General features: G+C 38.1%; 1 protein-coding gene across 1 annotated transcript in view; it reads right to left on the bottom strand.

Annotated features, from left to right (window-relative positions):
* LAMA2 (laminin subunit alpha 2) overlaps positions 1-10,385 on the bottom strand; it is a 356,269-nt gene extending 345,884 nt beyond the window's left edge. The window contains 1 exon segment of the mRNA XM_032185008.1: positions 10,323-10,385. Coding sequence (XP_032040899.1) covers positions 10,323-10,370 — 48 coding nt within the window. The 5' untranslated portion in view covers positions 10,371-10,385.
* Positions 10,386-13,542: the final 3,157 nt, after the last annotated feature.

The raw sequence follows: 13,542 nt of genomic DNA, 5'->3' as shown, positions 1-13,542 counted from the left end.
AATAATCACAGAATCATAGAATTGTCTAGGTTGGAAGAGACCTCAAGATCATCAAGTCCAACCTCTGACCTAACACTAACAAGTCCTCCACTAAACCATATCACTAAGTTCAACATCTAAACATCTTTTAAAGACCTCCAGGGATGGTGACTCCACCACTTCCCTGGGCAGCCCATTCCAATGCCTTACAACCCTCTCAGTAAAGAAGTTCTTCCTAATATCCAACCTAAAACACCCCTGGCGCAACTTAAGCCCATTCCCCCTCATCCTGTCACCAGGCACGTGGGAGAACAGACCAACCCCCACCTCGCTACAGCCTCCTTTAAGGTATCTGTAAAGAGCAATAAGGTCACCCCTGAGCCTCCTTTTCTGCAGGCTGAACAAACCCAGCTCCCTCAGCCGCTCCTCGTAGGACTTGTTCTCCAGACCCCTCATCAGCTTCATCGCCCTACTCTGGACTCGCTCAAGCACCTCCATGTCCTTCTTGTAGCGAGGGGCCCAAAACTGAACACAGTACTCAAGGTGCGGCCTCACCAGAGCCGAGTACAGGGGGGCAATCACTTCCCTAGCCCTGCTGGTGTCGTGGTTCTGCTCAAGTGGGCAGCCACGCTCCACCACAGCCGCTCTCTCACTCCCCCTCCTCAAAGAGGAATGGGGAGAAAATAGGGTGAAAAGGGCTCAAAGGTTGAGATAAGGACGAGAAGATCACGCAGTAATTATTGTAACGGGCAAAACAGACTCGACATAGGGAGGTAGTAAGATTTATTGCTTATTACTAACAAGCTAGAGAAGTGAGAAACAAAGGAAAGAAACCAAAAGCCCCTCCCCCCCCCCCATCCACCCTCTTCCACCTCCTCCCCCCGAGCAGTGCAGGGGAACGGGAGAATAGGGGTTATGGTCAGTCTACAGCACTTCTCTGCCGCTCCCTCTCGGTCACTCTCATCCCCTGTGCTGTGGGATCCCTCCCACGGGATGCAGTCCTTGATGAACTGATCCGGCTTGGGCTTCCCACCGGCAGCAGCTCTTCCAGAGCTGCTCCAGATATGGGTCCGTACCACGGGGTCCACCCCTCAGGAGCAAACTGCTCCAACCTGGCCCCACGGGCAGCAGCTCCTGCCAGATCACCTGCTCCTGTGTGGTCTCCTCTCCACGGGCTACAGGTCTGGCCCAGAATCTGCTCCGGCAGGGGTCTTCCACAGGCGGCAGCCTCCGTTGGTGCAGGGCCACCTGCTCCACCATGGTCTCCTCCACGGGCTGCAGCAGGGAACCCTGCTCCACCGCGGTACTCCATGGGCTGCAGGGGGACATCCTGCTTCACCATGGTCCTCACCACAGGCTGCAGGGGACTTCTGCTCCAGTGCCTGGAGCACCTCTTCCCCTCCTTCTTCACTGACCTTGGCGCCTGCAAGACTGTTTCTCACTCCTCTCACTCTCCCAGCTGCTGTGTGGCGCAGCGTTTTTTTCCCTGTCTTAAACATGCACTCACAGAGGCGCAAAACAACATTGCTTATTGGCTCGCCTCTGGTCAGCAGTGGGGCCCTTACCAAACATGGGGCAGCTTCTAGATCCTTCTCACAGAAACCACCCCTATGGCCCCCTGCTACCAAAACCTTGCCACGTAAACCCACTACAGCTGGTCACACTGTTTCTTATGCAAGCCGGGATGCCGTTGGCCTTCTTGGCCACCCGAGCACACTGCTGGCTCATATTCAGCCGACTATCCACCATCACTCCCAGGTCCTTCTCTGCCTGGCAGCTCTCCAACCATTCCTCTCCCAGTCTGTAGCTCTGCTTGGGGTTATTGCGCCTCAGGTGCAGGACCCAGCACTTGGCCTTGTTGAACTTCATAGAGTTGACCTCAGCCCATCGGTGCAGCCTATCCAGATCCTCCTGCAGAGCCTTCCTACCCTCAAGCAGATCAACACACTCACCTAACTTGGTGTCATCTGTGAACTTACTGAGGGTGCACTTGATCCCCTCATCCAGATCACTTATAAAGATATTAAAGAGGACTGGCCCCAGTACCGAGCCCTGGGGAATGCCACTCGTGACCGGCCTCCAACTGGATTTGACTCCATTCACCTTGACTCTTTGGGCCCAGATATACAGCCAGTTTTTAACCCAACGAAGTGTACACCAGTCCAAGCCATGAGCAGACAGTTTCTTGAGGAGAATGCTGTGGGAGACGGTGTCAAAAGCCTTGCTGAAGTCAAGGTAGACCGCATCCACAGCCTTTCCCTCATCCACCAAGCGCTTCACTTTGTCATAGAAGTTTGTCAAGCAGGACCTGCCTTTCATAAACCCATGCTGACTGGGCCTGATCACCTGGTTTCTCTGTAAGTGCCGTGTGATGACACTCAAGATAATCTGCTCCATGAGTTTCCCTGGCACTGAGGTCAAACTGACAGGCCTATAGTTTCCCGGGTCTACCCTCCGGCCCTTTTTGTAGATGGGCATCACATTTGCTAGCTGGTCACTAGGTATTCCAGAAAGATGCAGGAAAACTCCACACTAAATCAATGAGGAATAGTTCTCCCAACTCCTATTTCAATATTAATGTTTTGTAGTCAAAGATGTATTGAAATCCTTCATTATTAAAGTTTATGTCTCCTTTCAATACTCCTTTTCTTATCACTGTTCCCAGTCTCCAAATACTTGTTCAAATTACCTCCAAATTTTGGGATGGCTTCAATATGTGCATCTATGAGTTTCATTTTTTTTCCATGATTCTTTATATTCCAGGATTTTTTTTTTCCATATTGCAAGTCATTTTTGAAAAATATTTATCTATCTAGAATCTCCAAAAAGTAAATTATAGTCCTACCAATAGGAAAGGACCACAGCAATTATCCCATTTCTCTACAGCATTTTTTGGCTTGTTAAATTTACATCACAGAATAACAGCCTACTTGCACAGATGCCATCCGAGTTAATTGATTATCAGTCCTGTGCTTTCAAATCTTCTTACAAATATGATGTTATATAAGACTAAAGAAGGCCCTTTTTCAACACCTACAACTATGTCTGCTAACAAAGAGAAATCTAGGGTATGTTAGAATTCTCAGTTGTACAGTACACTTGATGGCTATTAGGGCTGCACATACTTCAGTCTTGTTCCTACTGTATAAGCCTAATTAGCCTAATAATACCCAATTAGAGAAGCAGGGTTGTGTAAAAGGCCTTTCAGCTCCACCCTAAAGCTTTTAGTTCACAAATAGGAGCTTGGATGTACCTACCACCATCCCACTACACAAGAATTTTGGCCTCAGGGCAAACAGTAAGAGTACTGCAGAACATAACTCATCAGATGCTGCTCTGGACCTGGATTTTATTCCTTTTTCCTTTTCAGTTCTTATAGGTTATAAGAAAATTACTCACTTGACACTTCAGCTTTTGACTATCCTAAAGGAAACCACATATAGAACATTATTTCCATTTCACAAAAGCTGACAAATGAAAGTAAAATGACTTATTTGAGGAGCAACACAGTCAAAGACGAGAAAAGGAAGAAAGTCCTATTTCCTAAATGCCTATGCAAGGTATTAACCACTGTCCCAAATGTAAGTGCATGGTGATAAGGTGCTTCGTGCCCTTTCTCACAATGTATTTTTTTTGTTGTTGTTGTCTTTCACCTTTCTGAACTGCAGCCAGACAATGGAAGAGATTTCACTCATGCTAATACGTTAGGATGAAGTAAAGATAAAAGTTAATCAAAATACTGACACAGATATTTGTCATGCTCAGTTCATTTAATCTGAAAACAGTACTGATATACTCAAAAGCTTGAATTAATTTCAGCAACATTTCTATTACTTGTGTCTTATTCCAAAATGTAAGTTTTCATTACAAATTGGAAGCCAACCAAAAATAAGTTTGTTGACTCAAAAAATACTGAGAATACATTCTTTTTGGTACTTCAGTCTCTTTGCCAGCTCTGAACCTGAACATCACGGTACATATTTTAACAACAAACATTAAAGTTTCTATACCTTCCTATTAGGTAGTTAAAAATAACCACATCCTTTCTAGTCATTTATGTATATATAAAAGCTATTACTATTTAGATATGAAGAGCCTTTAAACACATATGTGATTCTTTTCAGTACACATAAAATATAGTAAATAAGAGGCAAATGTCATACATGTATACGCTCTCAAAAATCCAAGGATCAAAATGAAATATCCATCATAGAAACTATGCATATCTTCACAGTAAGTGATCAGGATCTTTGAAATGCACATTAAAACCTGTAAAGTTTACATTAGTCTGGATCACACTAAGCAATTGTGTGAAAAAATAGTATTTTAACAAAGCTAGAAAGAAATACAAAATTATTTGTTAATTTTGGACAAATTCAAGATATTTTTTGTCAGTATAATCTTCTTTAATATATCTAGGCAGAATTCAGCCAATATTGGTTCTACTTTCTTTTTTCAATACACTACTCTTAAATATTTATTTTTCTTACCCAAATAACTGGATAGATTCTGAAAATATGATTTTCATTTATGCATTTTCTACTGCTTGGAAATTGATTCCTGCTTTTCAATTGCAGACCAGCAATAATATAAGTTATAATAATATTTAGTAAATACTAAAGGCATATGGTAGTAGGCAAATCTTTCCAACTTGCTTGCAGTACTTGCTCAACTAGCTTTCTATGCTTCATCAGTTGAAGAAATATCTGACATGTCTGCCAACGGTTTGTCAACATTCTTGTAATTGGCACTACTGTTGAGTACTTTCACAGGAATTAGATGTTTGATGATATAAGATTTATTTTACTTTCTCTGTTTGTTTTGTTTTTGCAATATAGTTTTATATATATAACTATATATATATAGGCTGTGATATACAGGAGATACCGAATACCTTCATGGTCTGTATAGGATTCACAAGCCACATCCTTGTGCTCTAACAAGAGATTTCATTTGACAGTTGAGCTATGAGCTCTTGACAAATGCACATGACCAGCACAACAGCAGCAACTCACATTGAAAAATGTTGGTATGGTTTTGGTATCCACCTTTTATATTCTGCAGTCCAATTCTGCAGTTCCAAGGGAATGGAAACCCAAGGGTTTTTTTCTTTCCTGAAAAGTGCTATGCTTATCAAGCATAACAGGATGAACAGGATGGGAAAATTCTGTAGCCTCTCTGCAAAAGCATGTGAAGTGCTATAGGATGCAAACCAAAGAGTAGTCCAAAGAGAGTCTTAACATCCTGTGGCAGGCCTTAATGAAAAACATCTGTGTTTTTCACTAAAGAATAAGTAAATGAAATATATTATGTATAAGAAATATACATATATAACGGTAATGAATGTATATGAAATATGTAATGTATAAAAAAAATACAGTATGGGAAGCAAGGAGAAGATATGACAATATGATTATATTGTTTTGTAATCTTCCATCTCTTTCCTTAAATATTTCATCACCTAAATAATAATGATGATTTTTTTTACAAAACTTTTCTAAACACCAGCAGACCATTCAGTAATTGCATAAAGCAAAGTAATTAACATATTAGGACACTTAAAACTAGAAGGTTCTTTCACAACAAGGGTGCTGACTATGGTATGCAAATGCCATGAACAAATCAATTGAAATGAATGTGAAATGCTTCCAAACAGAAAAATGAAATGTTTTACTCATGTGGCATTTGATTGAGAAGGTGTGAACTTACAGATATTACAATATGATACGTTGCATAAGAATCCATTCAATGCTTCATTTGTGCCTATAAATTTGACTGGATAAGCAGCACCACAGTTCATAATATCTCATTTACACAGCTATGGCACAGTCCTACATATGTACTCAAGAATGCATAGCAGCTTCTGTGGAGTTGGTGAACACAGAATAAAAAACGGGTCATAAAACGAATAATACTTCATATCTCTTGCTAGTAATGTTGAGTCAAGGTGAAGTCAGGTGATGAGGAAAGCGGAGACACGAGTTCCTTTAATGAAACTTTCAGTTTGGTGTAATTTCAATCCTTCCACTTGCAAATTTAAGCACAATAGCATGTTACATCATCTACAAGGCATATGACAAACTGCAATTACAGTAACAGAAAAAATCTGCTCGACCCACCTTGTAGAACACTAGACAACTGTTAGAAGTCTTTTCCCACCAACAGCAAATACACTACCGTACTTAAAAAGAAGTGACATCATGAAGTTCTTGTAGAAATATATGGAAAAGTTGTATTACTTATAACAGTTAAAAATAAGGAACTATATACATCATATTTTCATCTAAAAGGTATAAAAGTATAGATCAGATAGATGGTAACATGGGGTATCAGCTGAGATACATTGACCAGGAACTCAAAATACGCATATACATATAAGTCTTCATACACGTATGTTTCAGAAGAGAGCAGAGGTGGCCAAATGCACAGCCAGCTTTGGAAGAAAGACAAAGGCAGTATCATGTCCTTGAGCAACCTGGTATCTTGAATGGAACTGTTTTTCTGAGTAACTGTACCTCCTGTACCCTTACTCCAAAGGCACAATCTAGCACTGAACATGTGCACACTGTGGCTTCGAGAATGTCAGCAGTATTGAACTTCATACATGAACATATGAAGTATAATGTATATATTAAGTAAACCATACCATAGCAAGACAACAACATTAGAAAATAAAATATTGTTCCAAAGTTGGTAGTATGTACTGCTAGGCAATGGGACTTTAAGTAAAGCAGGCTCAAGTCACAAATCTCAAAATTAGAAATCTCTGATTAAAGCCACTCAAGATAAAGACAAAAATATGTACTTATTTTTAGACCAGAGCAGAAAAGCTAAGGACTGATCTATCGGTGAAAACTGTGTGCTGCTCAAAATATCTTGAAAGCAAATAGTAATTATCTGCTGCAGGTATAGAACATTGTTGTATTGAGACATCATGAGGACAGTGTGCACTGCCAGCAAAAGTGGAGATTTTGCGTCTACACAGTAAGAGTAAGTGCCAGTAGAATGATAGAATAATAGAATATCTTGAGTTGGAGGGGACCCATAAGGATCATCAAGTCCAATTCCTGGCACCACACAGGTCTACCCAGTAGGAGCATGACAGAGCAAACCACAGGCCCAACTGGCAGAAACAGAATGTAAATGTCTGTGAACATGCCCATGTAAAGGTTCTCTGAATCCTTCCATTCATCCTGACCATGCTTTTTAGAAAACAACTACTTTTCAGCCCTGTCTGTGCCCATCATCTTCTTCCAATCAGCACTCAAATAAAGCCAACTCCTCTTTCTGTAGTTCACAAACTTTTAAACACAATCATTATTACACATTCATTTATTCAGTAAAGAGTTAACAGTGAGTAGGGCCATACAGCATTTGTGTTTCTCTCATGACTGAAGTGTATGGCACCTTCTGCTGACTCCCTTTTCTTTCCAACGAACACAAAATAGTTAGCAGGTCAGAATTTATTTTCTCACCTAGATAAAAAGATTCCATGATACCACCAAAGATACACATGCTGATAAAAAAAAGCTCCTCCAACTTAATTTTATTAAAAGATTGTGTGAAACATGAATGAGATTTAGGTAGTCAAAGAATTACTGTTTTGATACTGCAAAGCAGCAAAATGACACCTTGACAGAGATAGGAAAGCTCCCAGTTGCTCATCAAAGCAGCCAGCATTCCAAATTGCACTATAAATAGAACTGAAAAATGTATGATAGAACTGAAAATATATGACATTTGAAACATACCTGATTTGGGCTAGTTACCTGGGTGCTAGGTATTGATTGAGCAACATAGCCTCAATGTACTTTGTAGCAAGACAGGTACAGAATCAAAGCTCTTGGATTTCAGCCTTTAACTGCCAGTTCTTCTTTTCCCCACTACCTCTACGCGCTGTATAATACTGGCAAGCAATTGACAGCCTTTAGAATATTCTAATGTCACTACTACTTAATATACACCACTGGTAATTCTCTGACTCCTTGACACTAACAAGAATAACTGAAGAAATAGATTAAACTTCAACTAATATATTTTCAATCTTAAATTAGTTTCTTTAACACATAAAACACCCCTACTGTCCCTTGAATACAGTGATTAATAGATATATTACACTCGAGCTATACAGAGTAGAGATTATTACGTAATTATATGAATATTTATTTCTATGTATGTACATACGTAAAAATAATCTGTTTGCATAAAACATTGCAGCTTTTAACACAATATATTGAACACTGGATCCACTGCTAGGAAGACTCCTTGTGTATGCATTATGTTACAAATGAACATGTTTAGTTTAAGCCAGAGCTGCCATATATCAGAACTACCGCCTGGGTATCTTTCATATAGGAGTACCACTGAGCTGACCTGCAGAGAAATACACTTTACCAGCACTTTCACAGCATGTCTGCACTTACCGCTACTCAAATATAGGAGGGAAGGAAAGAGTTATCTGTATTATATTTACTTGTTAACTTTGTCAAATGTGACTTAACTTTAGTGTACTTCAGCCATAATGTTCAATATATTATTTACTGTAATTGCAGTCATTCCATATTCCCAGAAAGGCAGTTTAAGTAACAGTACTGGTAGCAGAACATTCCCCCCGACAAAGTCTAGCCTAGACTACTACAGGAGTTTTAAAGCATGAGTATTTTTGACTTCATGAATATATGTCTTTGCAGAGGCCACAGACAAACAGGCAGTTATCTTGCTTTTTTAATACCACCAGGAATATTGAGTTGAGTGTCTTATATTTAAAAGAGAGCTTTTCAAAGTACCTTAGACAGAGACAAAATATATGGGACATACAGGATAGCACATATAGCAATAGCACCCAGAGGGAAAATAATTATATATACTTCCTACTTAAATGTCTGGACAGATCTATAGCATGCACTAAAGGTAACTTCTGTCTGCAGTATACCTGTTATCATTATTCAAAAGCCTTTAAGAAGATTTCTGAAGTTCATGTTAGTGCAATTTTTAGTTCTCCCCCAAAGTACACCCATTTATCTGTTTAAAGATACTGCCACCCTTATAAGTTGCACTTCCCCAACTTGCAAGTCATTTCTCTTGTTTTCCTGAACAGAGTTCTGTACCAAGTGAAGGTGGCTATTAGTAGATCACAAAATGTCACCTCATAAGTAATTGCTGAGGTTCCAAACAACTTCTACTCTTACAAGGTACAGATACTAATAACATTTTTCTGTCTTCAAGTGAGATAGAGGTATTATTTAGATACCTTCTTTATATCTGAAGGAGGACTCAGAAAGCTCATTCCTTTTTCCCTAAGTACACTAGCTGGTCAAACCGATGATCTCATCCATTCTTATAGGCCTTATGTCGCTCATCTTAAGTATGAGGGTTATATGCTAAAATATCAAAGACTAACTTAGATCAAACTGCTTTGGCTTTGGATATCAGGAGCTTCCAGACTACTAAGGGCATTTATTTAAATGGATGTGGAATAACCAAGTGAATTCATAATTCAGGTTTCCAAAAAGTTCCAGGATTAGTAACACAGACTTTTCAAACAGCCTTATTATTTCTAAGAGATAAAACCCGAGTCTCTTGAGATGACACTTTAAAGATCTGTCTGAACTGTCCAGGACCAATTACATATGAAGAAACTAAGGTATTGGAATAGAAGATAAAATGTTTCTAGTTAGCTATATCTGTTTAGTTTGCATTTTCACTTAAGATTAAGGAGTAAGATTTTACATTTGTATCAAGCACTGACTAGTCAATATTTTATTTAGGCTTTTATTTAACAAAGTACCTGCACTTTGGCTGGAAAGCTTCTATGCAAGACACTGAAAGAGGAAACTGGGAAGGAAGGGAGGAAGGGAGGAAGGGAGGGAGGGAAAGAAGCTAAAGTCATAGAAAGACGGAGAAGGAAAGATAAGGGAGGATAAGCTTTGTCCTTAAAAACAGGAGTAGAAATGTTGCTGGGAAATTGTTACCTTTGAAGGACTTGGTAACTCAGGTCACTAAAAATGGTTTTCAAGAAATGAAATATCTGCCCTATGAACTCTCTGGGCTTAAAGTAAGATTTAGGATCTCCCATACCTCATCTTTGAATATATAATATATAAATATAATTTCAGATTAATTTCTGATAGTAGAAGAGGGAAGAAAAGCACCATGAGGAGAAAAAAAATAAAATATTACAGCAATATAAAAAGATTCAAGCGGCATTTAATTTTCATGTTTTCATTTAAGAAAACAAGTTGCAGGGCAAAAATCTACATAGCTCTTTAGAAATTAAAACACAAGTCAAGGGGTGAGTTTGTGATTTCCAGTGCAAGAACCACACACAAATAAATCATCTTTACCTTTTTTTTCTTACATGTCAAGCACCAGAACAGCATTAGTGGAGCCATACCCAGGGGTTTTCAAGACCATTACTGATGCAATTACATCTGATGCTTTCTTCACTGCAAAAGAAAACCATACCTGCTTCAAAATTCTGAGTGTAACTAAATTCGTATGTTATGTATATGTTATAAGGATTCCCTCATTCAGGAAAAGAGTCCATATCAGGAAATTGGTCCAGAAAGTCAGTTTCAAGATTTCCCAAATCTTGAAATAACATCTAAGCTCTTTGGAGTACAAATAGTAAGTCAAGTGTCCAGAATTGCTCATTGTGCCCACTAATATCTAGATTTTAAAATAAAATTTAAAATAAATAAATAAATAAATCACCTCTTTACTTTGGATTTCACCCAATTAAAAAAGAATTAAATTCTAATAAAAGTTTAAAAAAAACAACAACAACAACAACAAAAACAAGTATCTGGAGTTCATCTAACATTAATGACATTGCTGAAAAATGTTCATTGAAACCTATGCTCATCAGATATCTTGATATATGTTCCACGTGTCACAGAGATTTTAAGGAAAGGCTTGACAAATCCTGCCTTCGCCAGTTCTAAAGGACTTTCCTTAAAACTGCACGCCAAAAAATTTACCATGCTGAAAGGGCATTAAATTGTGCTAGTCCATTGGCCATATGTTCTGAAAAAACCTCCATAGCAGTCATGACCATTGCATGGAGGTCATATGCATTGATGTCTAAGTCATGCATAATTGCAATTTTCAAAAGGACAAGCAGACTTTCCAGTAACAGTTGTTTTTCTAGTCTTATGCTGTTAAGGCAAAGAATTTTCTGTTGTCTCAGCTCTAGAAAGAAAGTACAAGGAAATCTCAAAGGAAAGCACATGCATTTTCTTTTGTTTACTGAAGTTCAGTGGCAAGATAGCCAAGTTCCTTTCAAATAAATCTACTCAGATCTGGTGAGGTAGTGAGCATGAACCATGCCTGTTCTCTGAAGGTAATGGAAACCACAGCTGCTCCTTTCAGAACAAGAATCAGGCTTTGTCATGCTACACAGATGCAATCTTTTTTTTTTGTCTTGCTGTATGCAACATTTCCATTTTACAACAAAAATCATGCTTCCAAGAATTCTGATCATATCCTGTGCCCTTAGAGGTTTGAGAAAAGAATTGTACCTTTTCCCACATTTCCCCAGAAGACTTCATGACATATGTGGTAACTTACTCCTTGCTATAAATCACAAAGTCTTTGAGAAGAACCTATGAGATCTAAAATTCCCTCATTTCTTCCTGCCTAAAAAAATAAAAAATAAAAAAATAATTAAAAAAAAAAAAATTAAGGGAGATTTCTACTAGGAAGAAGTGAAAAAATAAGAGAATAGAAGAATAAAATAGCCACCAAAAGTTGTCTAATGCTCTAATAGAATTGGTTTATATCCAGGCTGGTTAGTTTAGTGATAATAACACAGAAAATCACAATGAATTAAGACATCATCACCTGGGTAGTAGGTACTCTCTTTGACGTATAAATAAAAAAGTAAAACTCCAAATGTGATTCTGATTCCTGAGGCTATTTTATTTTTCAGAAATATAAAAATTAAAGTAGTCAGGAAAAAAATAGTAGTCTTCCTGTACCTAAGTTTGAAAGTCATCTGCTTCTGCCTTCCTGAGTACCCAGGCATGCGGTTGTCAGTGTTTCAAAGCTGCCATGTTCTCATCCTTTCTTCCCTGATAGTATTTGGAATATTTTACAAATCTGAAATTTTTGTATATGTAAGCAGAACTGTCTGCATAATCTAGATTAAATGAAATTGAATTGTTGGAGAATGAAAACTATCATTTGACACTGTTCCACCATGCAGAGAACAAGGTTTTCCTGCTCTTACCTCCCTGCTGGGATTAAAAACAAAAGTCAACATCATACCTATTTCCTGAATTCAACCTCCATACATTTCAAAATAAGAACTAGTAATATGATTCCTCCTCCTTCCATAATAGCAATCTTTAACTAATATCACTGCGCAATAACTACAGCTGCAAGCAATATTTTACAGATGTAATTTCTTTTCATAAACGTTGAACTATACAGCAAATTAAAAACATCTCTATGCAAGTATAGTTGTGTAATAAAGTGGCTAGAGAAGGCATTTTTAGTTGGTTTCTATTCTCAGTTTTGCCATTGAAAACTTTATATGCTTTTTCATATAAACTTTCATTGCCTACATAAATATTATGAAATTATAGAAAAAATATCTCCATCCAGTTGTACTAAGATTTGTACTAAGATATGGCAATGCTTATATATATATATATATATATATATATATATATTTGAACTTACATATGTATGTATATATCTTAGTTTTTGAGTTGTTTCAGTTCTGGTTATTTCAGCTTCAGTCTTAGCAATGCTACAAGTAATGCTCATTTTCTAAGACTTTATTTCAGAAATACATTGCTCAAACAAACTGAATAGCCTCAATACATAAAATTTATCCAGATTTGTCTAAAAAAGATTTAAATGCATGGTTTCCGTCTATTAGGACACTGGTCCAAATTCCAAACTAGTGTAGAAGTACAGAGAGACAGAGTAGGTATTTTTACTTTTCTAGTGAACCTGTTCTCCCGTGAATCCTTGAATATTCAGTTGGTCCAGAGAGAGCAAAAGGAGAGCATAGCTTTTCAGCCATGGAGAGTAACCTAGTCCAGTTTTTTAGCATAAGAGGTATATTGTAACTTCAACAACAATATTCTCACTTATATTCGTTCCTTGTCCTTCTATCTAAACAGTACAGGTCTCAATTACTAAATACATAATCCTCTTTTCACTTACATTAATTCTTTCCACATCGCCTGCCTTCCCCCCCCCCCCCCCTCCTAACGGTACCAGGGCATCACATGAGAAAGTGGAATATTTAAATTGGGAGAAGTTAATCTCTCTTTTTAGATAAGAGCAAGTCTCCTTCAGAAGACGTATCAGAGTACCTCATACTCCTACTCTGAAATGTTGTATGAAAGAAAGTAACTGTATCAACATTTGATAGAAAGAGTATCGCCCTGATCAAACTACAATCATAATGTTAGCCGGTATAGATACTTCCCCCAACACTTTATGTCTCAATGGCTTGAGTTTCTGTGATAGTTTTCTTTTTTCTTTTATTTTTTCCTCCTGGTTATGCTTCTGAACTGCCTTATTGAGCTAAAAAAGAAATAAAATGTT

This window comes from Aythya fuligula, chromosome 3 (genome assembly GCF_009819795.1).
Source record: "Aythya fuligula isolate bAytFul2 chromosome 3, bAytFul2.pri, whole genome shotgun sequence".
In the NCBI taxonomy this organism is placed as follows: Eukaryota; Metazoa; Chordata; class Aves; order Anseriformes; family Anatidae; genus Aythya; species Aythya fuligula.
This window is presented reverse-complemented; position numbering and strand designations above follow the sequence as displayed.